This window comes from Rhyacophila brunnea, unplaced genomic scaffold (genome assembly GCF_057557595.1).
Source record: "Rhyacophila brunnea isolate RB1 unplaced genomic scaffold, BYU_Rbru_1.0 scaffold_6, whole genome shotgun sequence".
NCBI classification, from domain to species: Eukaryota; Metazoa; Arthropoda; class Insecta; order Trichoptera; family Rhyacophilidae; genus Rhyacophila; species Rhyacophila brunnea.
The window spans coordinates 16,371,007-16,392,560 of record NW_028233276.1 but is presented as its reverse complement, the minus strand read 5'-3'; the positions used below and the strand labels follow the sequence as shown (position 1 = coordinate 16,392,560).

At 36.0% G+C, this 21,554-nt stretch overlaps 1 protein-coding gene across 2 annotated transcripts in view; it reads right to left on the bottom strand.

Moving 5' to 3' along the window:
* The window catches only part of LOC147065287 (uncharacterized), a 71,178-nt gene that overhangs the window by 37,346 nt on the left and 12,278 nt on the right, over positions 1 to 21,554 (bottom strand). For both annotated transcript variants that reach the window (XM_085956411.1, XM_085956412.1), the window contains exons 2-4: positions 3,766 to 4,115; positions 2,447 to 2,903; positions 1,047 to 1,594 (exon numbers count right to left, since the gene is read on the bottom strand). In XM_085956411.1, the coding sequence (XP_085812537.1) occupies positions 1,047 to 1,594; positions 2,447 to 2,802 (904 nt within the window). In that variant the 5' untranslated portion in view covers positions 2,803 to 2,903; positions 3,766 to 4,115. The remainder of the gene's footprint in view (positions 1 to 1,046; positions 1,595 to 2,446; positions 2,904 to 3,765; positions 4,116 to 21,554) is intronic.

Below are 21,554 nucleotides of genomic sequence, written 5' to 3'. Positions count from 1 at the left end.
ATTGTTTTTTTATATACCATGTTCAATCCTAAGAAGATCATAATATGGACCTCCACATAGCGGAGGTTGTATCAACTAATTTTTGATTTTTACGAGAAATGGATGTTATTTGTGGCAATAATTGCATAACGTTGTTAAGAAATGTTGGCAATTAAAACAGTTCTTCAGGAGGGCGATTTTTCAACGAAACACTACGGAACTCGTTGCGCGGCTTACTTTGATTAAAGTAGGTATGTGAAATTTTATATTTTGTCAACCGGCACTTAAGACTACAGAAGTTTTTGAGCTACATATGCTTTGACACGGTAGGAAGCTCGCAGTCGTCGGTTTGACATATGGTAAACGTCAAATTTTTTAATGTCGGAATGTTATATTGTAGAAAGGCTGTTCATCTATTACATAACTATTACCGTTGAAAGTGTAATTTTCTGGTTAAATTCTTATTTAATTACCTATTTATTGTGATTTTGTAATACAGAAACATACACGTTTGTTCGTGAAATACATCGGAAATTCTGTTCCTGTATTGAATATTGGACACGTAACTAGCTTTTTTAAGGATTAATTAGCTACGTACTTTAATAATGAATCGTTTAATAATGCAACGTTAACGGGTAATACTGATTAAATATGATGTCATTACCAAAATGGATAAAAATGTTATTTAATTTCCATGAAATCGACCAAAGGTTCCGTGTTGACATTGTTTACTTTTTAATTCAGCCGTAAAAATTGTATTTTACTCTAACGCATAGAGCGGAGGTATAAGCGTGCCGAATTCTTACTCATTCGCACTTACGGTTCATTTTTGTTCAGACCTCGATACCATTCGAAGCTATAGAGCTTAGACGCAGAATATTTCCTTTAAAACTACTCTTGCGGTTTCAAGCAGGTTTGTTGGGTTTATTCGAACTCCTAACTACTGCTTTGTTCAAAAATTAGCCACCAGGAGTAAACGTAATAGTTAAGTAAATGTCAAGTAATGAGGCTGGTAAGTAATGGTGTCCATGGATAATATAATAAGCAGTAATACATTAATGTTTTACCTAAAATTAAAGCGCCACACGTTTTACTGACAGGCCTCTGCTCCAGGCAGTGGGCCAGTTTCTGGAAAGCCCACTCTCGGCAGAAGAATCTCCGGCGGTCGCAGTTGCCGCCGCCCTGCCCCGCCACCTTGTGACTGGACGCCGAACGCCTCACCGAATGCACTCGGTTCCCGGCATCGGGAACCACCACTTCGTTACGCATCGAAACATAACCTCGAACTCCGCCATCATTCTCATATATGGCATCCCTACCGGCGGCAAAATCGCGCGTTGTGAAGTTCTTAAAGTCTTTCACAATGCCGATCACGTCACTGACACCGGAAAGATGCAGTTTATTGCTGCCGTATGGGTCTCTCGAGATCGGGACATCCTGGTGTTTGACGGCTGAGATGTAGTGGTGGGAGGATGAGTCCCGGGTGAAGTGGGGAAGGGGCAGGTCTCTGTTGTCGAGGTGCAGTCGGCTGGGTGTGGTGTATTCTTGCGTGGGCGTGCGCTCGTATGCCTGCTGCGGACGAGCACTCGCCGCTGATTCGTTTAAGGAGAGAGACCTAGAATTGAAATCGAGCGTTTATATTGAGAATGCACTTCTGTCATATATTTTGACAATAAGGGTCAATGTGTTGGATATATGATTTTCGCCTTATTTAAATGATAACTAATGGCATTCATTAACTTGAAAAAAACTGATATATTTATGTATAAAAATATATCAAGCTGGTTAGTTATAAAAATAAAGTCTTAAATCAATACTTTTCAAGAGAGCCTAAAAGAAGATTGACTTTTGGACAGCTTTGTGTGATGTCATGTTTCTGAGTAAAATTTATTAATATTACAGTTGTTCATCTGACTTATCTCATATACAGTAGGAACACAATTATCCAGGCTAAATGGGAATAAAGATAATAAAAAATCTGGATAACCGAGAGGAGCTGGAATCTGGAACTCACTCCACTCCATGATTTATTCAATGTTGACACATTTACAGAATTTCAACCCTCTGTCGCCATGTGGCAACAGTCCTTGTGGAAACTGATGATTGAGGAATTCTTCATGACTTTCATCCCATAACAATAGTTAATATAATATGTAAGCGCTAATACACCCTGATACATTGATTGTATTATAGATGTGACATTTGATGGATAATATTTCTACATTTTAATTTGGTTTAACCACTTTAAGATAGGTGTGATAGAGCATTGTCGAATGATAACAGTACTTTTCTCATTATATTTTTTTACAACCACCTCATCCTGAATCCAAGTGTTTCACGCTCATAGTAGCCACATGACAAGCACTCAGTATACCTATCAATCAATATTTATCGATAGATCGTACTGCCCCATCCCCATGTGTTATGCAAAAAATTCACATTGCCACTAATGCCTAATACTAAGTACCTCAAATTAATCCTGTGCTCAGCCTGTCGAACGTGCGGCCCCGCAGGCTGCCTCCGTTGGTGTTGATGATGATGTAAGCGAGCGGAATCAGCTCGGGCGGCTTCCCTCGCACTCCTTCTGGCGGATTCCCTGGCGAACTTCTCCACACGGGCGTGCCCTTCGGCCGTAGCAACATTGCCAAAGTTGCCGCCGTGGTTGTGGTTAAGGGGGTCGAAACCAGGATCCCCTACCCCTGGCTGCGGAGTCCTCGGGTCGTGACGCAGGCTGGAAAAAGCCCGCGACGACTGACGGGGATTTGCTCGCCCGCTGTGGTTCTTTGGCAGCACTTGGCTGTATATAGGAACCTGATTTGACATATTTCAGCTTTTTCCCTTATCGCTGTTCAATTGTGACGTACAGTTACGGCCTCGGATGCATCGTATCCAGTGATAGATTCTAATTTTAATAAAACGTACATCTGTAAAAGAAATAAAAACGTCATAAGCCATAGAATTTTACTAATGTTGAAAACTATGAGTGAGACCAGTGATGCGCTCGGGGTATGGGAGGGGATACTCTGTCTTACAAGAATTAAAAATTGTTTTCAAATTTTGACCCATCCATTATTCATGGCACTACAACACTTGACGGGTCTTGGCCTCCTTCAAAAATTTCTCACCCCCGGGGGCGATATTCGGAGCCAAAAAAAATTATATCATTTTTTAACAAAAACTTGGAATGCTAAATGGAAGTTGGATTATTAAATAAATTATTTAATGATGTTTATTTAAATTATGCATAGGTAATGTATTACAATTAAATAAGTGTGGGCTATTTTGAAGGACTTGTAAATATGGGTTCTAAATACCGCCCCCGAATGTTATATAGACATCATAGGGTGGCGATATTCGGCATCACCACACGTCGCAATTCGGAAGCTGGTATCTGCTGGAAGCTGGCATTAAAATATTTGTAAAACATTGCACGGAAACCAAACTCGCTGTTGCTCGATACGTTGTTCGCAAGGGAGTGAAACCACGTGTTATCATAAGTTAAAATGTTCGCCGCAGGTTGGCGACTCATACTTTCTGAGATAGATGGGGGGGGGGGGCGGTATTAGGACAGGGGACGGTAATTGGCGAATAACTTATTCAAATTTGAAGAATTCTCTACTGCTAACGTAATGTAGAAAAGGTGCTTACGTTGTATGGCGCATCTGAACTCGTCTGTGAAAAAAATTGGCGCATGGTATGCAAAGGTTGGCCACCCCTGCTAGACTATATATCATTCCGCTTGATTTCACTAGTGACTTGATTAGATATAAGTTTCAGTGTACTTACCTATTAACTACTAGTTTACGAAGACCGCAAAACACTAAAATTGTCTTTAAAAATATCTATTTTAGGCCATAGGGAGAAACTATTCTCTCTATATTTAGGGAGAATCCCTATCCCGTGTCCGTTAGAACATTCACTGGAGCACTTTGTTTTGTCGGAGGCATATCTCATTCGGAGCAGACTCAGGCTCTGCTCATTCTCTGACTCTTCTGCCTCCATAACTCGCAGCTCAGTCAGATGGAAGGGCGGTCCTTTCTCTTCGGATTCCTCTGCCTGTTCAGCGAGGACTCGGAGAAGGCGATTCCGGAACAAGTTCGGGGTGCTAGTGGGCGAGGCATAGTAACAATTACTGCCTGGAAAAAATAGAAAAGTAACAATTATTAAAATGTTCAATAGGATGAGAAAATGCTTATTTACCCAAAATGACAAAATTTGGGAAAGCAAAAAAAGTCTGTCATTATGGAGTGCAGTTTGTTTTTAATACGCAACTTGAGAAAGCCTCACGACACCTTAAAAACTAAACACCTCTTGTTAGAGGTAGGGGGTAGTGAACCTTTTTCTACATGCCAAATTCTTACAAAAAAGTAACATGCCATGTTTTTACATTTATTTATTGACTCGATGTTTTTAATTTGAGTATTTTATTCCTACATTTAATATGCTATGGTCAAATTATTACCAAGATGATTTTGGCTATTTCGTCTACATATCTTCCACCATTAACGATGTTTTATGAAGATTAACATTGATATTTTTGTTTATTTTAATTGCATGCTGTTAACGCTTCCTCAAACTATTGAAAATATTTTAATTCATCAAGAATGACATTTTTGCATAAATGTAGTTTCGCTAAAATCGTTGACATGCCTTGTAAATTAACAAATATTTGACCACGGCCAATAAGTTTCATATTTAATATGTTATAAAATGGTGGATAAAATCAGAAAAGAACATCAAATCTTTCAACCATTCCACTTCTAACCTCACAATAGCAGGTCGCAAGAGATACTGATTACATTTTATTTTCGACTATTGCGTACAAAGTTAGAATTTTGCCCGAATGTCATAGGTTCGCCATCACTGATAATAAAATATGTGTGACATTCTAAAGTGCTCACTTCTTTGTTTAGGCGTACATATTTAATACTGTTGACGACACACAATACTAATAGTTTTTTCAAGCATCCCTAAAATACGTAAAAGTGTAAAATAATAAATCGTATTTTTATTTCTCGTGTCGATTTACCTTTACCCGACCGAAAATTTGATTTACGAAAATTTATAAATGTGAAAGAAAAAATTATTTCATAGACATTGACAACAAAGAAGGGTACGTGAGCGACTACTAGATTATTATTGTACTTCAATAAATTTAACAAATGGCCATTTTAGATGTTTCCAACAGAACTACAGTAAAGTTTAACAAAGAAGCAAAAATGGCCCGAAACATCAGACATTTATATTTTCACATAGCGTAAAATAAATTATTATTGAACTAACTTTCTATCTCTCTTATAAATAGTATAATGCTTTTATTAAATAACTTATGTACTATAAACGCCCGTAATTGAAATACCGAAGATAGAACGAATACAAAAGTGTCGGTGACGAAGTTGAATAAATCGATTTGAAAGTTAAATAGGTATGAGGTTGTAATTTCTACGTATATATTTTCAACATTCTGTAAATGAGGTACTGTTCTCAATATTTACTATCTTATATTATTTATTCATCTTTTTAGTATGTCCGAGGTAGTGCGCCTAATATACAGTGGCGCATGGAGATAACCAGATTGACTTCAGACCATTGGACTTCAGTTCTTAACCGGAGACACGGTGGTTTTGCCTCCAAGCTCTGTCAGCTTGGCCTAATAGAATCTCCGACTTGCTTATGTGGCGAATTGCAGGATGCCGATCACATCATCTGGGAGTGTCCCCATAAGTCGGTTGAAAGGGAAGAGCTTTTCAAGTCCGTCCAACCCTCAGTTTGACCGGTCGGCCATTGCGACTTCGTATCTATGAGAGAAAATTTCTCAGCCTTTAAAAGGTTTGCGGCATTTTACGGCGAGCGAGGTCTTTTTTTATTGGGAATTGACCGTAATAAATTATATCAGAGTAGGAATCACGCACACTCTAGTGCACGCCAACCAAGGTCTTGGAAAGTTGCTCCTGGGACACTTTCGGCACAAATTTGAAGAGCGCTAATGTTCGTTACGCCATTGTATACGCCTGCATAACGGGTGGTGGAGGGAAAAGCAAGTATGTCTGAGGAGAACATTGCAATGATATAGTTTTCTATGACAATTATGTCACGGAGAATTGGGCCTTTCGAGATTTATGGCTATATAAGGCGAATCCTCAAATTTCACTTTTACTGACAGGATGACAATAATTAATGTTGGCGTTCTCAAACGTATGGGAAATAACCGAGAAGTTATATAGAGGACAAAAGTGCAGCATCCTCCAATGTGTTATCTAAGGAAAGAGCAATGTAAACGACGCCGCATTTCGTGGCATAAGATCGCCCTGATGGTGACTGACTTTCGTCATGGGTGGCATAATACAAGATGAAAATAATAACAACATTACTTTTCACGGGTTAATAGATGATAATGCGAAAACTGCTTTCAATTGTATTTTTGTCACTTTTAGTACTCGTCGACTCTTCAGTCAATCAAATAAGCAAAATATGACAACACCAAAAAGGAGAGATCGATCTACAAGATAGAGACAGGCGCCCCGCGTATCAAACATTCGAAATAGATATTTTTATGAACAGCGTGTGCCAGAAATAATATAGCGCGGCGAAATAAATAATAATAAAAAAAAAACATGAAGCATCGATAAAATAAAAGTTAAAACGGTGAGAAGGGACGTGATTCGTGAAGGAGAAAAAACAAACGAAATTATCGCAGTGACGGCTTCCTCTGCCGTCCATGCAGATATCGGAAACTCAATTTAAACAGAGCTAAAAGTAAAACGAACAGTATATAACATAAACATTAGATTTTGTGTAAGAATTGCGATAAGATAATATAATTAGGTATATACATACTCAATACGGTTAATACATAGACATTTTTTCTATCTGAACGCGCCCGAGGAGTTGGAGCGCAAAACATTCAAGTTTAGTTAATTTTTAAATCAAATTTTTATTAATTACTCTCAGAAACTTTATTTTTCGACAAAAAAGATGTCGCCCGCGGCGCAATTCAGTTCGTCTTGATTTACATATAAAACAGATGTACGCACGCAATGATTCATATTGCTTATGTTTACAAGTTATGGAGGGTTGGGTGGTTTTGGATCAACAGTGGCCCTCAAATCCAAACAGGTTGAATATCACTGCTCTAAAGGTAATTTTAAATATACACAATACCTATTCATTGATGTATTGTCAAGGTTGTTCTTCTGCACGAATTTATACATTTCCAGTTGAATAGTTTAATAAGTATCGAGATAATCTCACTTACTGTTTGTCGATGGAGGTGGTTAAAATAACGAAAATTGTGTGCCGTCATATATGGACGACCCCTAATGAATAGTTCACATCCAATAGGAAAATCCGTCGTGAAAGGCAACGGGAACCCACTACCGGCTAACTCGTGAGGATACGATATGAAGGCAAACGTCCTGGCTGAGAAACGTACTAGATTGGACGGGAATTGGAAGAGTCGAAGAATTGTTCCACAAATCGCAAGATGGCGACGCCTTGGCAAAGTAATGTCAGAATGACATAATATGGCACACAACGGAGCAAGATGATTATGCATTTGGATAAAGATATGAAGCAATAACACACATTGATTATAATTCATAACATTCATAAATCATAACACAGTGAATCGATATAAGATTTCATAATATATTACTTATATTCAAAACTATTACCTAGGTATTTAAATTAACATTAATTCTTTACAAAGGTTGTCCATCAAAGGTTTACATTTTACGCGATGATGTTTCATTGTTTCTTCAGTGGCTAACGTATATTGTTTTATGAATCGGCTTCTCTCACTCGATGCATACAAAGATTTATTTTATCAACACTTTTTATTGAGAATCATTTGAATTTTTCTGTCAGCATTAAAGCGAATATAATGGTTGAAAGTAAGCATCCAAGCCATAGTGTAAATAAATTCTAAATATGAATGATGTTACATTTCGGAAACCTGTTCAGAAATAGATCCCCTGCAATCATAATATGTGTTACACATAATATATAACTATACAAGATTTCCTATTTAGATAATATCACTACAGCATGGGTAAATTGTCCCAAATGGGGTAAATATGAAAATTTTTCAGATAATGAACGTCCAAAAAATACAAGTAAACGTATTTATATTAAGGCTATATAATATACTTCGGCTGAGGCATGGTCTAAAAAGATCGTGACTAGGCGATGCGCGGATTGTGCAAATAACGCGAGCCGAACGAAATATAATTTGTCATAAAAATTCAACATGCGTCCTTTTAATGTTACGTTTATTATTATATTCGTAATAATAATAGTATATTCATTGACATGTTTTCTTTTTCAAGTAGATGCGGAACGTTTGTTAGTCATCTTTACACGATTTAAGAATATATTCCTCCGACGCCATCACAAAACAAATTGACGTGCTCACACCTCGACTGTCAGTCTCCGATTGGCGACGAATGCGAAATTTCGTCCCACCTATGTATGCTCTTAAAAATACAGAATAATTTGTACCAAAGTCATTTAAAACCACGCACATAGAAAGAACAAACGTGTTTGTTACTGCTTTTTGCAAAAATCACTTTTTTTATATAGAAATCCCTTGGACCCCCACGTATCTCGGACATAAAAAGCGCACAATACCAAATTTAACATTTTTTAATCGAAAATGGAGATACCTAGATGTTTTTAATAAAATACTGTTCTTCACTACCATTACTTCATCCTGTCATGCCCCATGTTGGGGCATAGGGCAAGCACAAGGTCGCGCCGCTTTCACCGGTCCATCGCTTAAAATATAAAATAATAATAAAATCATACCCCTTCACCAGGTGCATATAAATGTTGTGGTCGGAATGCTGGACATTATCCGGAAACAATGTGGGAAAACTTGATTTATTTGAAAGGAATATAATGTGAAGCCGTATGCGAGGAGGATGACACGTGACGAGCAGAGCATCCCCGTCCATCGCACGTGGAAATGGGGCGAATATTGGGCCGGCCATACGAGTATCTCAACAACTCGAGAGACAATTATTTTAACAGATCAGGAGACGAGTGGAGGAGACGTTATCAGGAGACGGCCAAGACACACTGGGCTGTACTACCCGATCATAATGAATAAAATAATTTAAAAAAACAACATGATGTTTTACCTAGCAGGAAATTTAACTTAGCACCCTTCTGGTTCGAACGTCGATTCCTCCATGTATAAAGACAGGCATAAGGTAAAACTACAAATTACAATAATTATTTAGTTTTTTGCTGTACTCGGATGTTACTCGTAAGTGAAGCATTATAAACCTATGTTATTATAATATTCCCCTTTGCTAGAAACAGTTGATGGCCCTATAATTTACTGCGGTGGAGAGGGGGTATAAAAGGAAGTTACAACCAAACCCCACCCCCTCACTGGTTTTAAATTCACAAAATGAGTTAGGTACCATGCCACGAGAGCTTAATAAATAATACGCAAAATACACTATTTTAAAACATATTATTAAGAGGGTAGTCTGAACAGTTTGAAAACGTCTAGTAAAACACATTTTTCAACTTAGCCCCTACACAAACAGTCCAGGGAATTTTCCGTTTTTTATACAGTGCTACGACTTTTACGAGTTTTATCGACTGCGACGATGACATCTTGATACGACGAAATTTTCTTCCCAACGAGTCAAATTTTGATTCAGCGAGAAATTATTAAAATTACACCTAAATTTTACTTTGCTAGAATAATCAAATATATATTTTTTTATTTTTTCGAGTCGACATAAAGTATAAACAGATTAAGTAACGGAAAAATAAGCTCCACCTCCATTGTAATAAGGGTCAATTTGCAAACTGCGTTAATTTTGTATACGTCATTGATGTTTTTTTCTCCCCAACTCGTCTGTACCCCACAATAGTGATTATATTATCTTATAAATGTCGTCACTTCAATACTACAACTAGATAACTCTGATTTGTTTATTAGTAGGGAAAACGAAATTTAAACTTTACTTGATTAACATAAATCTTCTTTCGACCATGTCCGATCCTAATAGGATCATATGGGGCTCCACAGAGTGGAGGTGTGTATTAACAGATTTTATTTTAACGAGAAATGGATGTCAGCCATTTGCTCAACCTATTAGGTACATACTGCGACTTATAGACAAATTGAAAAACAATATGTGTACTTGCCAGACCCAGGATTCGAACTGGGACCCTCGACACTATAGACCGAACATAAATCTAGGCTATAATTATTATTTAAAATAAAAATGGAAAATAATTGTGATCTTCTAATTGGGAACAATTAAATAATGTTGAATTGTATGACAAAATATTGTAGATATATTATTTTATTTATATAATGCATTTATGGTTTTAAAGTTATCTAATATTTCCACACAAAATTAATACAGTTCCCATTAAATTCTGACTTACCCAGTTTTATCATTTTGTAGAGAAGGAAATGTAGAATCATATTCAATAGCTATCTCAAAAACAGTGAAAATCAAGTTATCTAGTTGTAGTATTGAGGTGACGATATAATATTATACGTACTCAAAACTGAACTCTATCAATATATATATATATATTGTGGAATGGGTATCCAGTAGAATTGTCAATGCATGGGGGTAACTCTGAGGATAGTAAATGAAAAACTAAATTGGAAACCCAATTCATGCAATTATGTTATTAGGTGCGGTCACTTAGACTTGAGACTATCATCGATTTTTCAACGATTTTCTCCGTAGCAATCACAACTGCTCGGGCGTCCGGAGCGCAATCCATCTTTGCTGCCAATAACTATAGCCAAGTTTGAGCTCGAAAAATTAAAAATGAGAAAGTGTACGATTCCGATGGCTGTCAAATGTTAACTGCGTGTCTTATCTGACTGAAATTTTGACAGAAGTAATTTGAAGAATGCTAATTGGCAAAACTGAATGACTGACCACCTCATAGAAATTAAACAAACCTTTGAACAACCAAGTGTTATTTTTCGCCTGCAACGCTTTTAATGATAAAATAGTCTATATTATATATTATAGGCAAGTTATTTTTTGAAATTGCGCAATTTGTAAAAACTATTCATGTTTAGTTTGCTTAATGAAATTTGTTGTACGAGTTTTGGCGTGTGGTTAAACTTTTGTGTGATAAATTACTTTCAGCACCGCGATTTCCTAACTATCGACTATACATGCCGCCCGCTCGAGCGTGTATTGGCTGACGTCACAATTACGTCATGTCGTCTGGTGCCACACGAGACGATAGTTAGGAAATCGGGCTGCTGTAGTTCAATGTTATGTATTATGGTACTATAAGTAACATTGGGCGTTTTATTTATTGAGTAATTACAAGATAAAAAGAATTTTTTATATACCACGTTTTTAAATTTTCTGTTGAATCATATAAATTTGACAATTCTACGTACCTATTAATAAATACTTTTTTTTGTACTTGATAGAAATACTGAATAAATATTATAGAATACTGAAATGTAATTTTGACATTCATATTGATTTCCATAGGAACGCACGTATATATTAATAATTTAGTTGCTAGGACCCCCTTAGCAACCAATAATAGTGAGTAGTAAATATTACTTTTAACGATTTTTTTTCTGAAACATACAAAACAGAATTAACTGAAAATGAATTCAATTCTGCTTAAAGATGGCCAAAAGTATTAAAAGAATGCATTGTCGTCGTGTTCTGATAATATTCTAAAAGTTTCAAATGTCTAGCTAGTCGGGAAGTTATTTCAAAATCTTCAATCGTCCAATACAAATCTTGGACAAACAAGAAAAAATTTGTACTGGACACACAAGAAAAAATCTGTACCGGACAAACAAGAATACGAGCTAATAAAAACGTGGTAAAAAATATGTGCATGATATACCTACGACAGTCGATATTATGTTAACGTAATAAAATTGTTCTACATGGAGGATGGAAACCCCTCCTATCCAGAGATCAACACCAGGGGCGCCGCGAGAGGTACGTACAGCCTCAGTGTGCGAATGAAATCCCGATATAAGTTATAAATAGTACAACAATAAAAAAAAATCATCAGTGAGACATGAGCACGTTCCGCATACAAAACGCTTGTCTCAAGTAAGTAATCGTAAATTACCAATCATTAACGTTACGCAACTTCAATAATTAAAATTTACATAGGGTGGGAATTAATCGGATCGCACATCGCGTTTGTCAAAGTTCACACACACAAAAAATATTTAAACGTTTGAAAAATGGTTTGCAAAGAAGAGGAAAACGTGTTTTCCGTTGACATACCTATTGATGCTTTAATATTACAATAATCCATTGATAAGTGAAAACTATTTTTTTTTCGTAATGAAAATCTACCATTTGACAGTTGTCGATCAATTGCGAAACCTATCCATTTCGATGAAAATTTCATCTTTTTCAATGTTGTCGGTACTTATTTTTATGTGCGAATATATATTCCCCATATACTTACATATATTCTGACTGGTTACTTATATTATATAGTTATGTTAACTTTGCAGTTTTTTGCACTTTTTACCACATTGATACCCCTCTTTGCTTGATTACCTCGCATAAAATTAGATCAAATTATAGTCACTTGTATTCATATAATATGTAGTACTTAATAAATAGATAATAATATAATATGTAAAAAAAACATCATTTTCGTTCTAGAGCCGGAGTGAAAAGTTATGAAATGGCACTCTACGTATTAAATGTATTATAGTTTTCAATACTAATTTGCCAAAATAATACATAGTATATATAAGTATAGTATAGTAATATATATTATTAGTAGGTATGTGTTTAGTTAACGGGTAATATGCATACATTATTTGTGTTAAGGCGATACATCAGTGAAACGGCAAATAATTTTCAACTATAGGCACGACGGAATTGTGGACTCGCTGTCATTCGGAGAGAGAACGTCGAGCTGGGAACACGTCAATTTGTTTCGTGATGGTGACGGGGGTATTAATTTTTAAATCGTGTAAAGATGACTAAAAACGTTACCCATTTACTTTAAAAAGAAAACATGTTATTGAATATATTATTATTGTTACTAATAGAACAATAAACAGAACATTAATTGGACGCATGTTGGATTTATATGACAAATTATATTTCGTTCAGCATGCGTCATTTGCACCCGCGACCCACAATCCGCGCATCGCCTAGTCACGATCTTTTTAGACCGTGCCTCAACTGAGGTGAGGTATGGCCTTAAAAACAAAATAATATTTCAACACTTTTGCACGACAAGAACTTGACTAAAATTAATGTTATGAATAAATCATTCATGAAGAACGTCGAATCAAGGGGTGGCCGGTGTCAACAGACAAATTCCCCTGTCTAACACAGACACAGTGTACCTTGCCACAGTCAGTTCTACCATATTCAACCGATAATCGGAACGAGAAAGTGACAGCATGTTCGCAAGATGTCACGCTGCAGGGGATTTAGATACCTAATTTATAAATTATTATCAAATGAATGTAAATGTTGCGTGCCACATCATAAATCTAAATGCGACAGCGGATGGGACGTCGCTCTATCTGCGAAAACAACTAACTATTCACGCAAAGGTCACAGGATCGACTCCCATCGATAACCCCGCAGGCAGAGCTTGAAGTTGAAATGGGACAAAGGATGAGGTTCCAGTCTAGTCGACTTAGTTAGTAGCATGTTATGACGGTCGCCGGAAACGAAATAAGACGATAACGACTGGAAGGATATCAAGCTTACTCGTAGAAATGAGATGCTATAAGTTATAACTACTGAATAAATAGTAAGTATTTCATATGCGAATTACACACGGAATTGGGGCTGTTATTTTGGTGTTTTTTTTACCTACTAATTTCCACGATTTTATTGGCAGAGTTACCATTTTTATGATATTGTCAACTTGTGTGCTCAGTACCTATTTAAGGCGTGTAGTTTGTTAGGAATGGGCTGAAAACAGCTTGTGGTGATTAGTTTACTGATGTCGCCGCGATATTACGAATTTCGTTATACGCTTTTCCGCTATATTATAGTCACCGTGGTGAAGTAACGTCATTACAGCATAAATCATCTAAATGTGCATAGTACCTATCTAATACTCCACAAGCGGAGTAATTCACCAGAGATGGATAGCTCTAAAAGATATTGCACGCATTGGTGCTTTCCAATCTTTCAGAGCCCCCAAAACATGACGAAAATTGAATCCTTGGTATGAGAAAAATAACGAGAAGACAGAAAATTGTGCTTTTTTGTAAAAAAAAAACACATTCATTTCACTATTTAATTTGTAATATAAGTAACTTGATTCTCAAATAAAAGCTCCCAGTGGTGCACAGACTGTATATTTGTGAAACTGTGGGCCGGGGTTACAACAATTATAATACATCAATACCTACATAAATATGATAAACTACCCTCGATAGCCGCCGATAGCAACCTTGTGTATAGAATAAATGCGCAAAGATACTCATAGATGGCTCCACTTTATAAAAATTTGAAAAAAATGACTACATATTTCGATTCAATTACCTTTAAAAAATCAATTACATTGTTATTGTTATAAACAACGACTGAATCGAGATAGCGAAATAGATTTTATTCGGATATCCCTACAAGAAACTAGAGGCGGCCCTCGACTTTCGTACGTAATTGGTTCCTGAAAATGTATACGAATGTTGAAAGTACGAAAGTAGAGCAATATAAAGAAAACGTCAAAAAGTATACTTTAAAATATTTATTTATCAATGGGTAAGTTAATGAGGCGTATTAGCAATCAGGTGCTATCTTTATAAAGTTGAATACCACCCTCCCTTATTTCTTTTACCCTAATTTTACATATTTGAGAATGTGCCGGGAGTGGAGGAGAGAGGAACGACTGCATAGACGCACAGTTTTTTTTGCATTATCAACAAAAATCTAAATTTAAAGAAATTACAAAATAGCGAATTGTACGAAAGTGGAAGGCTGCCTGTATAGTATAATTCACTTATGAGTTAGATGCCGTACTTAGTGTTAATATACAGATACATTGTAGGTATATATTACGTACATTATCTGAGACTATTAGGACTTGATCTTTAATTGGCTAACGAGGTCAATTTAGTACCTACATTATTGTTTTTATGCAATTTTCATAAACGCCACGTCGGGGACGCTAACTGAAGTAAGTCGGTGTCAAGTACTTGTTGACCTCTGCGCACCTTTATATAAAAAAAAAACACTTATATAAATATTACACTTACCTACTAATTAGGACAACACACTGATGGGCAGACGACGTTCACTGCAGATTAGCTCCGGAATGAGTACTAATTCTGTAATCTCATCCCACGTAATGACTTTTAAAATTGAATTTCAAGATTTTTTTTATCCCCCCCCCGTGACTTGAAAGTTGACTGCGAGAAGTACAACTATACTGTCAAGTGGCGGCAACGAAGGAGTGAAATTACCAAAAGCGTTGGAGAAGAACGTTATATTGAAAAATAGGTCTACTGAAGCAAATTTAACATTGCAGATTCACGTGTGGTAGGCTTTGCAGTGTTGTCCGAATATGTATTGCATGGCCCGGGATCAGGAAGGGCCCGGCATGGCGAGTCGACCAGATAAGTGATATAAACACACATCACAAATTCTCTCTAATAGTAAAAAAAAAAGTCACCTGCCGGCTATTTTACCTCGAGAGTATTAGGATTTTAAAATATATGTTTGTGGGATGCAATTTTTGACTATCACGTGTCAATACTCGACCACTAATTATTCATAACCCGATAACTAACCATGATTCAAGTGGATGTATTAAGAAATACAAAAAAAATCGTTTAACATACAATGCATACCATAAATTTTACCTCGAACACCATTTGGAAAACGCTACTTTAGAGTATCACACCGTCTTTAACATTAGCGATAGGTAAGGGGTCCGCCAAAGATCCTGGCCCGGGGGCCCGCTTCATGACGTGTGGGGCATGATTATAGCCAAACGTAATAAATAATCGTATCGGTAAGTGTACGATTGAGTAGGAGAATTTTAATACAATATAAGGAATATTATGTATTTACCTTATGTATTGTATTTTTTTTTAAATGGAACAAGCATTCTGATTAATATTTCTACCTATTTCAGGGATGGCGAACCTATGGCACGCGAATGATTCATTTTGAAGAGAAAATAAATTATATTTAAAAAATGTTTTTTTATAAAAAAAGTTTTGCAAATAAATATATAAGTAATGTTAAAAAAATATGGCGACATAGCCATGCGTATTTTCACGACGAAATTCATGCGTAAACGACAAATCGCATTGTAAAAAAAATAGCAGGCAAATCCTTTTCTATAATAATCATTACGTTTAATGTAAATATACAATTGCATAAGTCGGTCCTCAGGATCGGGAAATTGAAAAGAAAAATGTTCAATCAACAAACCTTATGAAATTAAGTATCGTCAGTCATACAAATAATAAAATAACTGCTTGTTATTTTGCCTATAACTCAGAGGGGGGCAAACTGCGGCCCGCGGGCCGCATGTGGCCCGCAGGGTATTTTTTTGCAGCCCGCCATCATTAATTGTACTTTTGATTACGAATAACTTTTTTATATATTTTTAAAAAATATTGACAATAGATTAAAATTTTTTTAGCAATAGTACGCGATCCATTTTCAATGATATTGATAGTGTACCTACCGACAGAGCTACAACTTGAGATTATTGATCTGCAGTGTGACACTGATTTAAGAGAAGTCGTGAAGAAATCTCCAATTTTACAATGCCCTTAATTCAGACAAATTCGACCAACTTAAAGATTATGCAAGTAAAATGTTCATTATTTTTGGATCATCCTATCTATATATGTGAACAAAAATTTTCGATCATGAACCTCAATAAAAATTCTTTACTATCAAATATCTCTGATGCCCATTTACAAGCGGTTTCGAGAATATCAACTACAAAATTAACACCTGAATTTAAAAAAATGTAACAGTTTCATTCTTCTCATTAATTTTTTTGTAATGTTTATTTTTCGTGATAATAAATAGTGTATATCAAAAAATGATATTTTACTTGCGGCCCGCCGCTCATTTTGAATTCTTGAATTTGGCCCTCCATCCAAAAAGTTTGCCCGCCCCTGCTCTAACTGATAGAGAATAGGTATAATATGAAAGAAGAGTGGTTTAAATGCTTCCACGATCTCTTTGAGAATTTTAACAAGGAAAAAAATATTCAAAGAATAAAAGATATGCTTTCGGCTAGAAATACGGTGAAAGATAGAATATCAAGAAATACATTGCAATTTTAAACTTTTTAAATAGAATTCTTAAAAAATATTTTTTTAGAAAACTTTAAAAAAACTTTTGTTTTTATCATGAAAAACTGCTTGGCACGTCAGACAGTCGAAAAATATTATTTGGAAAATTTTGGCACGCGTACGTAAAAAGGTTCGCCAACCCCGACCTATGTATACCATTGGTTAGTTAGGTCAATGCTTCACTTGGAATGATGGCATAACATTATTAAATTATTGGTATTATCCATATAAACGCCACCTTACCTATTTGTCCACAACAATACTTGCATTTCCTGACTGATAACAACAAGTGATAAATAATGCATACAGCGATAAGATATTAAATTTATAATACGTTCTCTAAAAAATAATATAGCCATTAGCTATAAACCACACTAGATGACAGACGCCATATTGTATCAATACATATTATTATAACAGTAAGTACGTATTGTATACTTCCAGTAAGATGCGGATTTACCAGTACTTGAGTGTGTGCAGAGGAGTAGGGCACTGTGCTGCCAAGGGCCCCAAATTCAAAACATCAAATGATATGGGAAAATAGTCGGTCCATAAACATTTCATCTTATCCAAATATATTTTTTTAATTTACAAGAAAGCTTTCATAATTAAATGTGTATCGTCACAAAACCCCAGATACTTAATACATTTTTGTCACTTCATATAAACATGTCGATAGAATGTACGAGCATAAGCACCATTTTTCACTACTGGTCATGGCCCCCACCAGGGGGGGATGACAGGGCTCTAGCCTGGGGGCTTGGCGTGGCGGATCGACCTGATAAATGAGGTAAACACACATCACAAATCTGCCCTAACGGTGAAAAATGTAGCCTGCGGCGCTATTTTATCTTAACATTTTAAAATGTCTTCTTTTATTCAACAATACAAAAAAAATCACTAAAAATAGACCACATACCTACCCTTAATTTTACATGAAACAACATTTAGAAAACTATTCTGTAAAAAGTCCCGCTGCCCTTAACCCTAGCGATGGGTAGGGGGGGCGCCAAAGATCATGGACTGGGGGCCCGCTTTAAGATGTGGGAGCCATGCAACTGGTACTGTAACTCTTAGCAGCTAAATTTGCTAAATTATTAAATATACGATTTTTCATGGTATTCACCATTTTAGTAATTTTTTTAATGAGGCTCCAATTGGTGCTGCGAGTAGGCTTCAAAGCTGGTTAAATCGGTCTCTGCTTTCAATTTCAGTAGTTTCAATTCGGATCCGCTAGGGAAATCAGCAAAGCGTGTTGTTATATTAAATCAAAACGTTCAGTCCACCTTTTATATAAGACAATATTACACAAACGAATTATCGGTTTTCAACAACAATTTCCCATGAACTTAGGGGAAATTATGATGATTGTTTGTTAACCATTCACTCAACCCATATTTAAGCAGTCAATATAGGGGAGAAAAGGGTGGAGATTACGAACATTTGGATTTCATCCTGCAGGCGGAATTTGAACCTTCACCAGCAAGCGATACGTGTTATCTTATATATTATGCCATACGGTGAAGGATTAAGAGCATACATAAGTGAAACGGCAAATAATTTTCAACAGTAGGTGGAACGAAATTTCGCAGTCATCGGAGACTGAGATTCGAGGTGTGAGCACGTCAATTTGTTTTGTGATGGCGACGGAGGAATATATTCTTAGATCGTGTAAAGATGACTAAAGAACGTTCCGCATGTACCTACTTGAAAAAGAAAACATGTCAATGGATATACTATTATTATTACGTATACAATAATAAACAGAACATTAAAAGGACGTATGCTGAATTTTTATGAAATATTATATTTCGTTCGGCTCGCGTTATTTGCACAATCCGCGCATCGCCTAGTCACGATCTTTTTAGACCATGCCTCAGCTGGAGTATAAGCCTTAATAAGCATTGTGGAATTGGATTCACCGTATAAAAAACCTTAAGTATAGTGTAGCTGAATTATACTAATTTATGTTTGAAGAAGCGCATATATGAATTAGCGGTCGCGAACCAATTGCACGCGAAATTATGCTTATATAAATGAGATCGTTCCTGAAAGCAGATGCCGTCGCGGTGGGACCTCAAACGGTAATATCTCGTACCTTTGAAGGGAAGCGACCCGATTTTATTTAACAGGCATCTCGGAGAGATACATAACACCTGGCAAAAGTGGAAAATCTCGTAAGAGCCTGGAAGAAAAATAGATATGGGCAGAAACTAAAATAGAAAACTGTGGCCGAAATTTATTTTGGGCGGAGTATCCAACGGCTCGGAAAAAATAAAGCTAGACGTAGAGCGTAGAGTCTAGACGGTTTTTTTTTGGGAAAATCACTCGGGAGAAACTAAATGTAAGGGTAAAGCTAACAATAACTTCTTACGCCGATTTAAAAAAAACATTTTTTTTGGTTTTTGGCACCTAAGCTTAAAAGGATTCGCCACCGCTGACTATCTATATTTAGGGATTTTTTTTCATTTCAGTAAAATTGCCTGAAAACGTTTTCAAGGGTAGGTAAATTGTATAACAGAGTACTTATTACAAAGTGCGACATAACTAATAGCACCTGTATACGTGCATAGATTTACTTGCACCAATAGTGCGTATTTTAAACTATCGCGATAATAACTGTTTACACGTAAAAGTGCAGACTGTCTCGTCAATCCCTTTCTTGAAGAGCAAGTGAGTCGCAATGTTGTCATTGTATGGTACTATTTGACAGGTCGTGAAAATCGGTTAACATCAAAATGAACCTCTGCGCGGTGTACTTCGTTTTTTTTTTGTACCGGCAGGTTCGCCACTACTGCTCTACTACGCAGACGCAGATATAGCACAGTCCAATGTCGCGTAAAAATTCAGAAGCATCTGAGCTTTTTTGATCCATGCATGCAATCTTGCAATTTACACGATAATACGTGTTTACACGTGCATTTTTTTTGTTATGGCCGCGATAATAATATGTACTGTCAACAGTAAATCCATGCACGTATAAATGGGGTATAATAACACATGATAGACATACCGTGTCGTCAATGAGTCACTAACTATTACCCTTTTTAAACTCACTTCAGGGGGTTGTTTGCACGTGCATTAATCATTAATTAAAATAAAACACAATACCTATGTAGTAAGTTTCACATAATATAATAATGATACAAGTTTTGCCGTCGTGTACTTATCTATGCGATGAAATTAAATAATAAACAGACTGCGATTTTTCCAGCGGCCATTTTGATTTGAAATATTGTATCTTTTATTTTCCAATAGAATAAAATCTGTAGCCCAAACAATCGTATCTCCTTTGTATTCTTCGCTCACTTTTTATCTTATATTGATATAACTATTTGCAACAAAAACAATAGAAATGTCATATTCCTTTGGAAAAAATCAATTTACACCACAAATGTTAGACGCGGCATAGGTACATACATATTCCATAATCAAATCTTCTCTCAACAAAACAAAATAAAACGCGGGAGATTGAATGAAAACAAAACGCAAAAAAACTTTCATTTGTTTTGCGACAGGTGTGATACAAAGCTCTTCATATTAGAAATTCAAATCGATAAAAAAATAAAAGATGGCGAAGATTACTTAAATACCAGAATAATAAAAGTACTAGGTATGCACCTCACAAAATTATCGCCAGGCTTATGTGAGACAATCCACCATAATACCCAGGGAGTAAGCCTTTTAATATACCTATCTACGAGGCTTTGCGCAGAATAAACGAATAAAGCTTGTTTACTGTGGAATTCTTTTTTTGCGTGAAAACAAAAGTTTTATTAAAAATATATGATATTATTCGGTTTGAAGTTGTTATTGAAAGAAACGGTGCAATGAAGAATCGCTACTTGGCAATAAAAAAACATGATTTTATGGCTCTTCAGTCTTCCACAAACAAATTAGAATATTTCATTATGCAAAGAAAGCAGAAATTGAAAAAATATTCTAAACGATTTCGTACATAAGTCCTATCTCCGTTAAGTACTTAATAATCAATGTTGTGTTTTTAAGACACTCACTGAATGGGTATAAATATTTTTTTACTGACTTGATAGCGTTATTCTATGAAATATATCTCGTAAGCTTCGTAAATTCAAAACATTTTTTCTCAAAACGCAGCTAATTTTTGTTTACTAAAGCCGCGTTGACACGGTCCAAGTACGATTCAAGTACACTTGGATCGAGTGCCACCCAAGTGACAGCTTCATACTATTTATTCCTATCCAAGTTAACTTGGATGAGGAGGACGCGGTCCAAGTAGCTTGGATAGGAATAATTAGTATGAAGA